The 16,264-nt window shown below is 36.2% G+C and overlaps 2 protein-coding genes across 2 annotated transcripts; one reads left to right on the top strand and one right to left on the bottom strand.

Annotated features, from left to right (window-relative positions):
• The first annotated feature begins 1,646 nt into the window (after window positions 1-1,646).
• On the top strand, window positions 1,647-10,993 carry LOC108831214 (mediator of RNA polymerase II transcription subunit 13-like). The gene is given in 24 exon segments (XM_018604777.2): window positions 1,647-1,888; window positions 2,013-2,086; window positions 2,170-2,309; window positions 2,390-2,476; window positions 2,559-2,646; window positions 2,725-2,802; window positions 3,018-3,095; window positions 3,188-3,267; window positions 3,733-3,811; window positions 3,896-4,222; window positions 4,440-4,499; window positions 4,745-4,982; window positions 5,059-5,107; window positions 5,188-5,333; window positions 5,532-6,872; window positions 7,032-7,209; window positions 7,341-7,455; window positions 7,585-7,672; window positions 7,772-7,850; window positions 7,996-8,291; window positions 8,398-9,475; window positions 9,627-9,992; window positions 10,110-10,668; window positions 10,670-10,993. Coding segments are annotated over 24 exon segments (5,745 nt in total). The 5' UTR covers window positions 1,647-1,864; the 3' UTR covers window positions 10,767-10,993.
• A 1,336-nt stretch (window positions 10,994-12,329) lies between these two features.
• Window positions 12,330-12,731, bottom strand: LOC108831212 (arabinogalactan protein 21-like). Its single transcript, XM_018604774.2, has one exon. The coding sequence runs from the start codon at window positions 12,648-12,650 to the stop codon at window positions 12,471-12,473; it is 180 nt and encodes a 59-aa protein (XP_018460276.1). The 5' UTR covers window positions 12,651-12,731; the 3' UTR covers window positions 12,330-12,470.
• Between the last annotated feature and the right edge of the window lie 3,533 nt (window positions 12,732-16,264).

The following is a 16,264-nucleotide window of genomic DNA, read 5'->3' as shown; positions in this document are numbered from 1 at the left end:
CGTGCGGGTGTATATTTTTATAAAATATGTTATTTTTCATGTCAATATTAGAATTGAGCAAAAATCCGAATCCAAAAAATCGATCTGATCCCGATCCAAAAAAAGTTCCAAACCCGGATCAAAATTGATTTAATATCAAAATTTTGGTATTTAGAGAATTAAAACCAAATATGATCTAATACCAAAGTATTTTCAGATACCTGAATGTATTCGAAATAGATTTATATACTGATATATATATTATTTTTTAGATTTAATGTATATAAAAACATTCAGAATATATATAGTCCTTATAAGTTGGTTTAAATAATTGAAAATATTTACAAATAGTCAAATGTAAATATCTAAAAAGTTAAAGTATACTCAAATCACCAAAAATATTTAAAATAATTATTGATTGCCTATCCAAATATTTAAATGAAACTAATTTATATGTTAAGTTCATGTATTCTGATAAATGTTATTCAAATTTATATGTAATATATTATTTTGTTTATATATTTTGAGAAATTTAAAATATATAATAAATTTTAAAATAACTTAAATGAGTTATCCGAACCCGAACAAACACGCAAAGATCCAAATCATATAAACAATCAACGTTGCCGTATATAATTTTATTTTTAGTTTAATCTGAAAATAAAAGACTGTCAATATGATTTGTTGTTTTTATTTTGTGGTTATCTGGAACTGGCTCATTCCAGAAAAAAAGTTATCTAGAGCTGATTAATTAATAAAAAGTTCATGTTACACCTAGAATAAGGATTTCGTACAAACACTTATAAACGTAGATGAGTTTTAAAGCAAGGTGATATTACCCTAATCCTAAACATGAAATTATTTTCACAAAAATGAAAATCCCGATAGCATATCTGACCCTGATTATAACAAAGTGATATATTTCCAATTTCCTAATTCTGGCGAATTTGCTATGTGAATAAGAAAAAACAATGTGACTAAAAGAATGATAAACAAAGCTTCAGTATTTGGTCAAAAAAAAAAAAACAAAGCTTCAGTATGTTGCTAGAGTATATAGACGGCTCTTAGAATTTAGGTTAAGACTTAAGAGGATAGAGATGGCGAGTAGCTACAGCTAAGGTATTTTTATGTTCTGTTTTTGAAAAGAAAAAAACTGTATCGTATGAATATATCATATATGTATGCTAATCAAATTCTAATTATTTGTTAAAAACTCAACCGCAGAATATGGAAACTAATTAGTGATGTTTGCTTAATTGTAGTCAATTTTCAAGGAATATCTTGGGAGGCTAGATTAGAGAGTAAGAACCTTCTACAAATATACCTTGAAAGAAAAAATAAATGATAAGAATAAGGTAATATTCCATTGTTAAGATTGCAAGAGCTATATACGGAAACAACTTTTCTATAGAGATTTTAGATTTGATTATGTTTCCATATATCAATGAGTATCATTAAACACACAAGATTAAGTTACGTCGGTTTTATTTCGAGATAAAAAAGTAAGGCAAGTCAAATTTAAGTATTTGGTTTAGTAATTAGATAAAATGAGTTTTATTATTCTAGTGGCATTTCATTGTAATTATTGAGCAAAACTAAGGGTTAAATACTATTTGTACTTCAGTTTTAATAGATTAGAAGAAAGACCGAAAAGAAAGCCCAAGGCGCGTTTGGATCTGGTACGAATTTTTTTTTTAATTTGCACGTATCGGAGATTTTTACCGATCAGGAGGGAGGAGATCGAAGCTTCCGATTCATAAAACTGCCTCACTCTTCCCAGAGACTCTTCAATTTTAAGGTTTTGGATACATGATCAGAATCGCGATTCCGAGGGTCTCTTTACGATTCAAGTAGTAGAAGTTGAGAAAACGCATTAAAGAAAGGGATGTGGACTAATGTTTTCAGAATCGTAAGTCTTTTTCTCTACACGGCGTGCGTTCACTTTCCTTGTTCGCTGCTATTAACACTAAATTGGGAGAGGAGAAAGTTTTTTGATTTTGATGGTCTCCTGATACCTAATTGATTTTACACAGGGAGGTCTACATAACGTTTCTTGGTTTCAGTTTCTTCCAAGTGAAGCTGAGCTGAGTCCTGCCTCTGATACAAGGTTCAACCTTTCAGCCTTTTTTTTTTCTTTTGTACTTTATGTGACTGTTTGTAGTAACTATTAAACTATGATGGAGATTTCAGTTCAAGAGCTGAGCAGAATGATGTTGCAACGTATCTTGTGCTTTCATCTCATCTTCGTTTGCAGAAGGAAGGCTTTCTTACCACATGGACCAATTCTTTTGTTGGACCTTGGGATCCTTCTCAAGGCTTATACAACCCTGGTAAAACTAAACTATCCTTGTCATTCAATCTTGTAAATTTGTACTTGTATCTGATGATCGTTCCTCGCTGTGCTTCTCAGATGAAAAGATCAAGCTTTGGCTTTTTCTTCCTGGCCGTCATTCTTCAATCACTGATAAAGCTAAGGCTGCTGTCTCAAAACTTAGAGGTAACATTTGTCCTGTTAATTTATTTGCCTGTATCTGTGTTGGCGTACATGTCCTTACCCCTTTTGTTGCTTCTGTTAAAAGTTGTTGCTTCTGGAATCTGGGTAGCACCTGGGGACTCGGAAGAGATATCAGTTGCCTTTTCACAGTCTTTACGTAATTGCATTGCAAGGTTAGTATGATCCCCAGAGATGATGGTTCGATTATTAGGGTATAATGGATTAATGCATAATGTTTGATATTGCGACAGAGCATTAACTGGACTTTCCTACATGAGATTTGGAGATGTTTTTTCAAAATTCGTCCCTCAGAGTGAAGAATATTTGAGGTATCTGCAACCTCATGCCATTTAAGCACTGAGTTTGGTTCTTTGTTTTATCCCCCTTAAGAAGACATACATTTTTTTCTTGCGGCTTTCCACCATAGCTTCTGTTATTCGTTATATATGAGCCTGCAAGACCTTCGTTTCCTAAGTGCAATTTTTGAAACCAAAAGAAGTCTATGATTAGCTGTGTGGCTAATGCTCCTCGGATATTTATGCAGGAGGGGACAGCCTACTGTTGAATTCATCTTTGCTGCTACCGAAGAGGCAGTTTTTGTCCATGTCATTGTGTCTGCCAAGTCCGTTAAGCCTTTTATCATATTTGCTCGAAATTATGTTATGGTGCTTCTTGTACTTATTGTGAAACTAACACGGCTTTTAATGCGCGAAGGAATGTCCGGACACTTTCAAGTGACGATGCTGAAAGACTGTTAAGGAGTTCCTTGAAAAACTCCAGTTATAGGCTTCCCGGTTAGTCATATCTTCCATCATCCCTTGCAATGCTAATTTTTGCTACTTGTCTACGATAAACCAAAAAATGTTGATGGAACTAACTAAGTTTGGATGTTCGTTAATATATTTCTGCTTTGTACTGATATGCTAGTGAATACATTGGGAGCATGAGACATTTGTGAGCTTAATGTTCAATTCATTTGACTCTGAAAGAAGCTAGTGTAGTCTAGTGCTACCATAAGTTCCTCGAGCAGAGATGTAGCATCTCATTTTTTTCGCATGGCACAAGAGCTTATTTGTATTATTGTTCTTTCTATGGTTAGCCAAGAGATATTAGATTTTGCTACTTTTAATTCTTTGAAGCCATTTTTTTTGAATTGAGACCTGAAATGATTCTAGTGCTTTCTACACATGCTTTAAGAAAGATAAGAGCTTTTTTCTTTGAGAGAAACACTTCTCACAGGCTTACGTTATTCCCACCAGTGATTGTTTCTCCTCATGGTATGCGGGGCAGCCTCACTGGATTCTGTCCCAGTGACCTTGTCAAGCAAGTCTACTTCAGGTGCGATTCATACATATGCTGTCCATAGATGTTAATCTAATGAGACCAATTTTATCAACTAAGATTTGATTTTGTCTCACGCAGTTCTGGAAACATGGGGACTTCGAGTGGATATATTGGTCTCCCTTCTCATGTTGGTCGTGGGTCCCATCTAATAAATGACAATCATTGTTACGTGGAAGTTACACTTGGTAGCTGCCAAAGTAGAAATGACAACACAAGTCAAACTAATTCGACCTTTGCGGTAAACTTGCCCCATAATCAGCGTCCTGAACCATCAGTTGGGAGTAGAGATCACCGGAAAGGACAACCAGATATCTTATCGGTGCGTGAAAAAAAGTTCATGTATCCAGCTGAGGCAGTGCTTGTGCCAGTCTTACAGTCGGCATTTGCTAAATTTTCTTTGAAAAGGTAAACTGTCAAGGTGGGGTAGTTATTTAGAGTTTTTTTGAGTAGTCAAACTAGCAAACTGTGGACAATTTTTATATCGCTTCTGTTGAATTTGTCTACAGTGTCAGGGTGTGTATATATGTATGTAGAAAATCGATTATGTAGGGTCATAGTAAGATGTACTACTTGTGTTCTTTCTTTACCTTGGAGCTGATGCAAGGTGAAATCATATTTGCAGATTTTGGCTTCAAAACTGGATAGGACCATCACTGGCAGGCTCATCGTTATTTATGCACTGGTGAGTCTTTTCCTTCTGTCTCGTATCTATTCTGAACATCGAAGGGAACTCACAAAATAGAGGTCTGGAATGCAACCCTAACTTATTTGAGAAACCAAACTTTGTGTAAACCCTCATGATTGGTTGCTCCATCGGATTGAGATCTGTGGCATTTCTTAATTTTTGAATATAAAGCTGAGCGATTTTCTTTGCCATTATAACAGTTTGTTCATGATTACTGAAAATTTATACTTTATTATATGCAGGGGTGGTGATTTTGACTTCCTTGGATCGTCTGGAAATAAGAGTGATGGGTTTTATGAAAAAAATGGTGGTTATAGTAGCAGCGGCAGTAGCCGTAATAGTAGCATTAGTTCAACAAGTAGTGCTTCTAGCGGGAGTGATTGGAGAATGACTTCAAGAACTGGTGACCTTGATGCTGATGCAGATTCTTTGACGTGTAGGCAGTCTGGTCTAACTTGCAATGATGATCGGCCAAAATCGGTATGTCTTTTATGTGGCAAGGGTGGTGATTTGCATAGTACTACTGATAGGCTAAGTAACATAGCATTCTTTGCAGGGTTCCAAGCGGTCGCGAGCAGGGAGGGCAGAGTCTTTCGGTCAAGTAGGTACTGTCTCTAATGCACCTATTTAAGAAGCTTAGAAGTCAGGATTTGGTTCTACTAAAACTTATAAGATGGTGCTCCAGGCATTGCAGATGATCAAATTGGCTGGGATTGGGATGACGATGGTGATGATGATGATAGAGGAGTTGGTATGGATATCAAGGCACTTCTTTCAGAGTTTGGAGACTTTGGTGACTTCTTTGAGAATGATGCGTTGCCTTTTGGGGAGGTAATTCCCGCCTTCTGTTATCTATCAGAAATAATGAAACAACTATTACTTGTTTTATCTATGCTTGTGAATGATATTCCGGAAGGACGGTGGTGCCTCGCTTTCCGTTTCCTGCCATGCCTCATTGTGTTTTTGTCCTATTGTCTTTGGTGTTTAATCTTTATCTAACAAAGCACCTTATCTATTATGTACGTGTAGCCACCGGGCACAGCAGAGTCACATACGCTAATGATTCCTCCAGATTCTGCTGAAGTAGGTTCTAGTCCAGTGGATATGATGGATGTATCAGACCAGATTATTTTTCCCGATGGCTTTTCCTCTTTTGAGAGCTTTAATCCTGCTCCCCCTATCATAGATGAGTGCCTTATCAAAAGTCAAGAAGTCATCAACAACAGTGTCACTTCAGATCATTTAAATCAAATGTCAAGCTCTTCTACTGGTGAGTTTGATCATTTGATAAAAGCAGAAGCTATGATGACCTTTGCTCCTGAGTATGGAGCTGTTGAAGTACCTGTGAGCGAGATTTCGTCTTTCAAAAGCCCATATCTCCCCAAATCTCATATAGTGGAGAGTTCAAATTCAAGAACGAGTAACTATGTTTATGGGCCCACACCACCGGCCACCGATTGTGATGGAGCAGCCGACAAGAATTTACTTGGATCAAAAGCGTGCATTGGTAACAATGATGGCAGAACTTTGTTTCAGTCGAGAGACTATTACACTCAAGTGGAGGGCAGAAAGGACCAATATAACATGCTACCTACTGTAATTAGCGACAACAGTAGTACAAAGGAGGGTGTTTCTCAGTTAAAATATTCAAACTACAGTGCTGTTAAGACCGTACAAGGGAAAAAGTCTGACGGTATATCTGCTGTTGTTAGTACTTTATTATCTTCAAAGACCTTGTTGGCAACAGACGTGGGAAGCTTTATGTTCCAAGCTTTCATGTCTAGGATGCGGCACATAATCATTTCTTCGAAGCACAGTTCACCAGTTAGTCTGACAAGGCTTAGTGGAAACTTATTTCTCAACCAGCTGTCAAATGACCCCAGTAGCCTAACAGACAACATATCTGCAAGGAATGAGATATATAAGAAAGAAATACCAACTAGAATAGCTGGAGATTTCGACGGAGGAATGTTAGATAGCCGCATGAGTGCACCAGTTGGCGTGTGGCGGACTGTTTCAGTCCCAAAAACAGCAAAACCTGCTAGCTCGCCAAATATTGAAGCAGGCTCATCCTTGCCCCATAGTTCATTTAGCGAAGACAGCTTGCTTTCTTACGGCCAAAGGCAGCCATTGCAAGAACTCCAAGATGGAATACCGCTACTTGTACAGCAAGCTACTTCTTTTGTTGATTTAGCGCTGGATTCAGATTGTGGAGATGGTCCTTATGGCTGGCTTGCGCTGGAAGAGTTATGGAGACGGGAACTTTCGTGTGGGCCCTCTGCTGGCCATGCGGGTTGTGGGGGAACTTTGGCTTCCTGTCATTCTCTGGATATTGCTGGTGTCAAGCTAGTTGACCCACTCTCTGCTGAGGTAAGCTTTCAAATTGGTGTAAGATGCATCGAAATGAGGGTATTTAATGTCTTTACGTTCTAAATTCTTAGTAATGGGCTAGAAATACTTTTGGTCACGTATATATTGTATAGAACTTATTCTTTTAAACCTGATTATGAAGATTTCTTTCTTTTCCAGGTTTTTCCTTCGTCTGTCATTACTCTATTGCAATCTGACATCAAAACAGCTCTGAAATCTGCATTTGGTCAGTCAGATGGGCCATTATCTGTGACAGATTGGTGCAAGGGTCGAAATCAATCAATGGATGGGGGATCTATGTCCGAGGGATCTACTGCTGAGTCATCCCTGCGTGAAGGTAGAACATGAGTTTTGATTATTTATCTCGTTGAACTTTACTGTTTCTACTATGGTTGTTCAATATCTGATGGTGCATACATGTCAATATCTCTGATGATTTTATTGCTAATCATTGTGTTGGAAAACAAGTGATGTCAATAGATGGTGGGAAGGGAGAGGAGACTACTCAGAGCCAAGATATATACAGTTCAGAATTACTCCGACCGACACTTTTTGTTCTTCCATCACCTTCTATACTTGTCGGGTATTTTTTTTTTTAATATAAGTTGGCGTTGATCAAGATCCCCATAGTATTCATAATTTCATTTTGTTAGGATTGCCACATTATAGTGCTGGTTATTTTAAGCTCTCTATTGTCTATCCCCTGTGACAGGTACCAAGATGACTGGCTTAAGATATCAACTAACGCCTTGCAACATTGGGAAAAGGCCCCTTTCGAGCCATATGCTTTGCCCAAAAATGTGCGTTTTCAAGGAATTCATCTGAGAATACTATTGTTTTCTCAGTTTAGGCCAATTGATAATCTTCTCCACTAAGTTGTTCTTTGTTACTTGTCTCAGATGAACTATACTGTTGTATGCCCGGATATAGATCCTTTAACTAGTGCTGCTGCTGATTTCTTCCAACAACTTGGAACTGGTGAGTCAACAAATATATCTATTCTGACAGAGGTTATCCTCAAATTTGACAGGAACTGGTTTCTGCTAAACAACGTTTCTAGAGGAACAAAAACTTAAAGACATTTTCTCATCATTATGTTCTGATGAACCTTTTTGTCTCATAGTTTACGAGACCTGCAGACTGGGAACCCATTTGCCACATATCCTGGGAAATCAAATGGAAACTGACGCTGGAAAGCTATCCTCATCTGGATTTGTTCTGCTTGATTGCCCTCAATCCATGAAGATTGAAAGCAATAACACATCGCTTCTGGGATCTCTCAGCGATTATTTTCTGTCTTTGTCGAATGGGTGGAATGTGACTAGCTATCTAAAGTCTTTATCAAAAGCGCTGAAAGGTCTAAAGCTTGAGTCTTGCCTTTACACAAACCAGAAAGAAGGATCAGCTAGTCCTTGCATTGTAAGTATGAGCTAAAAAAATACAGATGTTAACTGGGATAATTAACTATTTGCCACTTCTACCAAGCGTAGCTGTTGAAACTTGTTGGCTTCTACTCTTCTTTCAGGTAGTGTACATAGTGTGTCCATTTCCCGATCCTTCGTCAGTTTTAAGGACGATCGTCCAATCGTCAATTGCACTTGGATCAGGAATACAGCCAGATAAAGACAGGAGATCGTTACTTAACAATCAGGTTGCAAGGGCGTTTGGTAGTTCTGCTGCTGTAGACGAAGCATCAATATCTCATATTCCAGTGCTTTCGGGGTTTAGTGTCCCTAAACTAGTTCTACAGGTGGTGTCGGTTGATTCTATTTTCCGGATAACAAGTCCGAGCTCTGAGCTTGTCATTCTCAAGGATACTGCCTTTTCTGTATACAATAAGGCTCGTAAAATTTCACGAGGAATGGCTAATGATGCAATTCAATCGTCCTCTTTATCAAGCAGATCCTCTTCAGCCTTGACACCATTGAGCTCTATTTCAGGAATCTGGAAAGACTGTGTTAGTTCTCGAATGACAAGTTCTACACATCCAAGAGATGGTGAAAGGGATAGTAGCATGAGAACGAGTTGGGATAGCTGGCAAATGAGAAGACCTGGTGGATTAAGCTGCGACCCAAACAGAAATGAAGATTTTTACCTTAATGATGAAAGTTTCTATTTATTTGAACCGCTTTTCATTCTTTCCGAGCCTGGTTCAGTGGAGCGTGGAGTTTCACCTACTTTTGGCGGCCTAGGTTCGGAGTCTTCAAAGCCAATACCTGAGGATGGTGGCAGAGGTTCTGGACTTGGCGTCAATGCAATGGAGGGTATAACATCAGCAGGATCAAGCTCCCAGGGGGATGCATCCCAGGTTGAAGGAAAGACTATTCCAAGTTTACATTGCTGCTACGGTTGGACAGATGATTGGCGATGGCTTGTAAGCATCTGGACAGATGCCAGGGGTGAATTGCTTGACACACATATATTTCCCTTTGGTGGAATTAGCAGTAGACAGGATACGAAAGGGCTGCAGTGTCTTTTTGTTCAAGTTCTGCAGCAGGGATGTCAAATACTACAGGCATGTTCCTCCCCTGACAATGGATCTTCGAAACCCAGAGATTTTGTCATTACACGTATTGGCAATTTCTTTGAGCTTGAATACCTAGGTAAATTAGCTCCTTTTACCCTTACCTCCGTTCTTAATCTGAATTTTTCATCTCTTTCGTATTCCAAATGCGCTCGGGAAATATAATTCTCTATTATTGTGTGTTTCATAACTCTGGTTATTTTTTTGTCTACTTTAAACTGATATAACAGAGTGGCAAAGGGCTATATACTCAGTTGGAGGTCCTGACATTAAAAAGTGGCCTATTCAACTTCGTCGTTCTGCACCTTCTGGCATAGCCACCAATAGCAGCGTATCTTCCTTGCAACCGCAGGATATGAGTTTGATTCAAGAGAGAGCCTCGTCAAGTAGCACACTCTACAGCTCTCACTCAAAATCATCCACCTTTGTGAAAGGCAGTATGGGGCAATCTGCTGGAAGAAAGCAGATAGTGGGTGGACAAACCATTTCTGGTACTCCAAGGGGTTTGTTTCAGTGGGTTCACAGCATCAGTTTTACTTCTATTTCACTTGATCAATCTCTGCATCTTGTTCTCCCCGCTGATGTGGTATCTCCTGGTCAGTTTCTGATTGTTTTTTCTCATATATATATGTCTCATCCGTGTAATCAATTTTAAATTTCCATAAGAAAGGGAGTAGATACTGACTTGCATGTGTATTTGCGCGATTATGCAGGAGGTACTGGTATGAGTTCATCAAATTACATTGAAGGTTTCACTCCTGTCAAATCTCTTGGGTCAACGGCCTTCTCTTACATGATGATACCATCACCCAACATGCGGTTTCTTCACCCAAGTCCTCTTCAGCTTCCCACATGTTTAACTGCCGAATCACCTCCGCTTGCTCACCTTCTTCACAGCAAGGGCTGTGCAATCCCCTTGTCTACCGGGTTTGTTGTTTCAAAAGCTGTGCCTTCCATGAGAAAAGACTCGAGAATAAATATGAAAGAAGAATGGCCATCAGTTCTCTCTGTAAGCCTCATTGATTACTATGGTGGTTATGACAGCGCTCATGACAAAATTCTTCAAGGAATCATGAAGCAAGGTGGAGGGACCCAAGAAACTAGAGATTTTGAGGTGGAAAGCCATCTTATCCTTGAGTCTGTTGCGGCAGAACTCCACGCTCTATCGTGGATGACTGTAAGTCCAGCATATTTGAATAGGCGGACGGCATTGCCTTTTCACTGTGATATGGTTCTCAGACTGAGACGTCTGCTTCATTTTGCGGATAAAGAACTCCAGACTACCAGATAAACCAGGAGTTTTTGAAACAGTGCAGAAGAATACAGATGAGACCAACCTTTCCGTGAACTGCATCCTGACCTTCACTTAGGTTTCTCGGGCTAGTTCAATAGTGCTGTACGTTATAAAAGTAGGAAGAAATGGTGTAGATCTACTCTAGATGTAGTCCAAGTGTTTTATTTGGGGCTTATGAAAACTGTAAAAAAAAAGGCATTTGCGGCGTGCTCAACTGGTTCTGATTCATGTTAGGTGCATAGGCTAGTTTTCTTGTTACCACCCCCTGTATTTGTAATTTTAACTTTTTTTTTAAACACTAATTTTCATTGAGAAGTGAAATGTACAAAAGGGAAGAAGGAGCTACAACAATCATAAGGAAACATATCCTAAACAAACAGGTGGCTAAGCCAAGAAGGATAACCAACAGCTATATATGATTGAAATAGATCCTTCTTGATCACACTTTTAGCTATAAGCTTGGCACCAATTATATCTTGTAATTTTAACTTTACTGATCATTCCTCTGTAAATTTGGCACATTATTATTAGTATTGGTGTCTCAGGGAAAAACTTATTCTCTTGTAGAACTCTGTCTACTTTTGAGTCTGAACATAGTGGTTTTCTCTTGATTTGATCACATAATGAGTCCTGACTCCTGAGTGTTGGGTGAGTTATCCATTCTGATAGTAGATAAGGTTCTCAAGACTCAAATGTTGCGGCTCTCTTTTTGTCAGCCTACAAATTGCAGCTTCCTTGGGTATCTTATATTGGTAAGTTATTTATAAGAGAACTCTTTACAATATTTTAGTTGTTCCTGTTTCTAAACTGTTAACTGGACTTAGAAGTGGCGGCCAGTTTGATTTTCATTTCCAGGCAAAGGTCATAGAACTTAAATGCTATTGTATGGTCCCATTTTTTTTTTCTATGCATCACATGGGTTGAACAGATTCTTGTCTGTAACGTCTCTCATACCCAATCTTAGCCTGTAGTTTATTCTATCTATATATACAGGGTAAGGTTCTATTAGGTGAGAAAAAGTATATACAGGGTAAGGTTCTGTTAGATGAGAAAAGAAACGGAAGAAAATGTTTTGAACACTTAATTTCCAGGGAGATGGCTTCACATTTTACATATCATTTGCTTTTGGAGTTGCCAACAGTCAAATCATACTTGATAGGTGTCTGCAGTCATATTTGTGGTTCAAATTAGGTCTTTATTATCTGGATTTGTTAATCTGGTTTCTGTCTCCGAGCTACACACATGGAATACTGCAAATGAGGTTGTCTGGGTCATTCATTAGATATCATTTATTAGGGGTCATTAAAGTTGTTCTTTAGCTTTCTTCCTGTGGTGAGTTACATGGAAACTCATGCTGTCTCAAGGCACCATGATAATGATGATGGTTGATGTCGGCATCATAGTGCCCCCACACATCCTTCCAAATACAGCTCATTACATCATTGATTCCACCAACTCTGACGATTCCAAAGTAACCCCCCCCCCCCCCCCCTCTCCCCCCCTTCCTTGTCTCCTATTGATCTTTCTGTGGACCTAAATCAATGAAATCTGATATTTGTAACATCCATTAACAAGTTATATGCGATGCCCTTCTTGGATTTGTGGACAGATTGTAAGGTAATCGAATTCATAAACAGTCTGATGAATGATGATATAATATAGAAACAGATGGTTACATTAAGAATAATACAACGCTCTATACAAAATAGAATCAAATCACACACAAACTCATGAACGAAACAATAAAACTAATGGAGAAAAATGAAATATTTGTTTTGACTCAAAAGAGAAGACCTGATGCCAAAGCAACAACAGATGCAAACAATGCCGGTACGAACATGGCAGCATCAGAGGTTGGACTTGGAGCTGGAGCTTCCACGGTGGCAGCCGCCGCTTGTCCTACGGCTGAGAAAGCCACTGCAACGACCATGAAAACAACCATCATCTTCATTGACTCCATTACTTGCGTCTCTTTGATGTATGAAGAAAGATTTTAATATTTTGTGTATCTGTGCTGTGTTGTGATGATAATAATTGTGGAGATGGTATTGTCTATTTATACAACAATTGAAGGGGACTTTCACAGCTGGCAAATTGGCTGTCTCTTAGCTCAAACCACATTCTTCTCTTTAGTCTCAACCACTGTCCATTTTTTCTTTCCAACCTCACAATTATATTTCAAAAGTACTTTTATTTTATTTAAGTTTTCATTACACAATATATTTATGTGTTAGTTCACATGAGTAGTTAAAAAAAACATGTAACATCAACTTCTTATATGTTTAATTGCTTTTGCTTTAAGAAAACTAAAATGTTCAAACAAGTCCACTACAACATTTTTTATCACAAAATCTACTAAACCATTTGAACTTTGTTTTTGTTAACAAACGCATTTTCAAATCAAATCATACTAACATACTTGTTGCAGTATTATCTTCATAGAAACTATTTATTTTATAAAATAATACTGTAGTTTTACTTAAAAGCACAAATATTTAAAAAGTTAATATTATTTTTAAAATATCATTTAATCAATTAATTCGAACAATTATAAAAAATCAATTAAATATTCAATAAACAAAAATGTACATTAAAATATGTAAATTATTTATATTGTGAAACAAATTATCTTTTTTGGTAAAACTACCTACGATTGGAAAGTGAGGGAGTACTTTTCTAAGAATCACTTTATAATGTTTGTTTCATTTCATTAAAGGGTCAATTAGCCGTTTTAGTATTCCTTGAAATTGTTGACAAAAAAAAAGTATTCCTTGAAATCAGTGAAGTTTTGAATCGAAGTTCACACCAAACTTTGAAAATGACCAACTACCCCATTGCATAAAAGGAACTAATTATTTTGTTGATGAACGTTTAATTTGATATTTTCTTCCTTTGATCATTGCAATACTGTATATCAATAGCAAATTCGTTGTATTTAATATTTATATATTCTTAAGCCAAACTGACCAAAGAAGAAGATAAATTAAAACTAGCTGGAAAAGCCTTGAAATATCAAAAGACAGATATGAATATCATAGGAAGTACTTTGATATTGAACTCTAGTATTGCATAAAATGTAGGCCAAGATAGGCCTCCCCAGATCAATCTCTCTGGCCTTTAGTATATTTCATTAATAAACTTTTTCAATTTTCTTATGTTCGCAAATTCATATGTTATTTTATGTTTTTTTTTCCTTCATCACTTACATCATATTAGTTTTCTCATCTTTTGTATGTATATTCTTCAAGTCTTTTATACTAGTAGGATCATGCTGCCAACTTTTGCAACGGTATTGAAAAACTAGATGTGGAGTTTTGAAATATGTGAAGATCTGACCTACAAATTTATTTGTTAATAATAATTTGATATTTAAATACACACTAAGTGTCCCACCGTGGGATGGACAAACAGGTTTACCCGATAAATTATAATCTAAACTAGATTCTGATTCGTATGGATATATTTTTATTTTATATTTTTTTTTTTAAAATTAACTTTTGTATTTATGTTTTAGTTATATTTGTATTTTTATTTGTATAATATTTTCTTAAATGATTAATAAGAAATTTTAATAATTATATTAAAATAGTTGGACCACACCTATATCAATAGATTATGTTCATATTTTAATAGTATTGATATTAGTTTTTAATTTAAATTATTAATTAAGATATAAATTTAAAATTGGCAAAAATATAAAATATATAAATTTTAAAATCATAATATGAATTATCTAATTTCAGTATCATAGCTGATGCATTAAATTCTTATTTTTCATTATTTTATTTAAAGAATGTATATTTTGTATCAAAATATTTGTAGTAATAACCAAACCATCATTAGACATTTAGATTTGAAATCAAACATTTCTTTTAGTTATAAATTACGTTAAGATCCAGACCTTACGCAGAATAAGAATTGTATATACAAATTATTTTTACTATTGTTTATTTTTCATTTTGCATTTTTTTACATATTGTGAAACAATAATATAATATTTTCTTTGGTTATCTAAATAAACAGACACAATTCAGACTCTGCCAACTAAATTAGTAATTTCAAATCTATGTGAACAACATGAGACGGCTGTTTCCAAGCACCACATGCAAAACTGAATGTCCTTGTATTATGTGTCTGAGGAACAGAGATGCTCTCCAGATGACTAAATCTATTTTTCTTCAGGCTAAGTATGTCTTCTAGATATGTTGTAAAAACAGACTATTCTCCTGGTTCCGAAACCATCTTCACCAATTGAGAATAATATGTTGCAAAAGTCACATATGTCTGCCTTCAGGTTCTCATAATTATATTTTCCAAATAAGAGTTTCCAACTCCATATCCAGAACTGAGAGGTAGGGTCTTCTTCCCCCATAATCCAATCAAAACCCTCATATGTGCTATATCAACCTCGTTCCGAGGATTTGTCTTTTGCCTTCCAAGAACCATATGTAAAGCACCAGAGTCAAAACCATCGCTGGCGGTACTTGTGAACTAGGAAGTGCCACTTCTGTTTGTGCTTCTCTCCATACATATGATTATGTGCAGGGATGGGCCTCTCTCTATACATATGATTATGTGCAGGGATGGACGTTCATATATCTATTTGTGTTCGATTCAGATCTATTCGGGTTTTTGGTTTTTGGGTTTAAGGATTCAATCCTATTATGGTATTTATAAATTTTGGTTCTAGTTTGGTTCGGATTTTTACGGTTTGGTTCGGGTTCGAATTTTTACGGTTTGGTTCAGGTTCGGATAACCCGTTTAAATTATTTTTAAAACTTTGATACTTCAATTTTTCAAAATCTAAAGATAAAATAATATATAACATATAAATTTGAATAACATATCCAAAATACCTAAATTTAATATTAAATGTTGGTTTGATTTGAATTTATTTTAACATTAAATGTTGGTTTGAGGTTTCCTATCCATATGGTTTTATGATCATCTTTTATTTTTATAACAAATTTTTAAACTGTCAATAGCAAAAGTGACATATGCGTTAAAAAGTAGACCGCATCGTAAGTCTACACATGCGTAGACACATATCTGAAAAATGACAAAAGCCATGTAAATAGTTATATTTTCTGGTGTAAAGTTCGTTTCCATCCTTTACCACCGTCAACGCTCCAAAATGAGCAAAAAGAACCACCTTTGTCGACTCACAACTGAATAAACTCGAAATATGAAATTTTAGCTTATAAAAAATGGAAGTTATGGAAGTCTGTTAGATGAAAATGAAGAAGAAATGAGAGAAAATGAAGATTTGTTGGTTTAGAAAGAGGAAAAAGTGGTTACAAATTGAATTCTTGAACTTTTAAGAACTCAAAAATGGTGGTTCATAGTGGTTGAAAAATTAATAATAATGGCACTGTTATAAATAAGAAGAAATATTTAGGATGTAATAGGTTTTCCCTATTTTAGAAATAATTAATTAACAATGGCAATTTGTAAATAATTCAAAATCATAAAAAGAGTTTGGAACTTTCAAAGGTGAATAGTAATGACAAAAAAGTTGGGTTTTGGGGTTGACTTAAAACTGCAGTTGGTTTTGAAAAAAACCCAAAATAAAAT

The sequence above is a fragment of the Raphanus sativus genome, chromosome 6, assembly GCF_000801105.2.
Source record: "Raphanus sativus cultivar WK10039 chromosome 6, ASM80110v3, whole genome shotgun sequence".
Taxonomy (NCBI): domain Eukaryota; kingdom Viridiplantae; phylum Streptophyta; class Magnoliopsida; order Brassicales; family Brassicaceae; genus Raphanus; species Raphanus sativus.
This window is presented reverse-complemented; position numbering and strand designations above follow the sequence as displayed.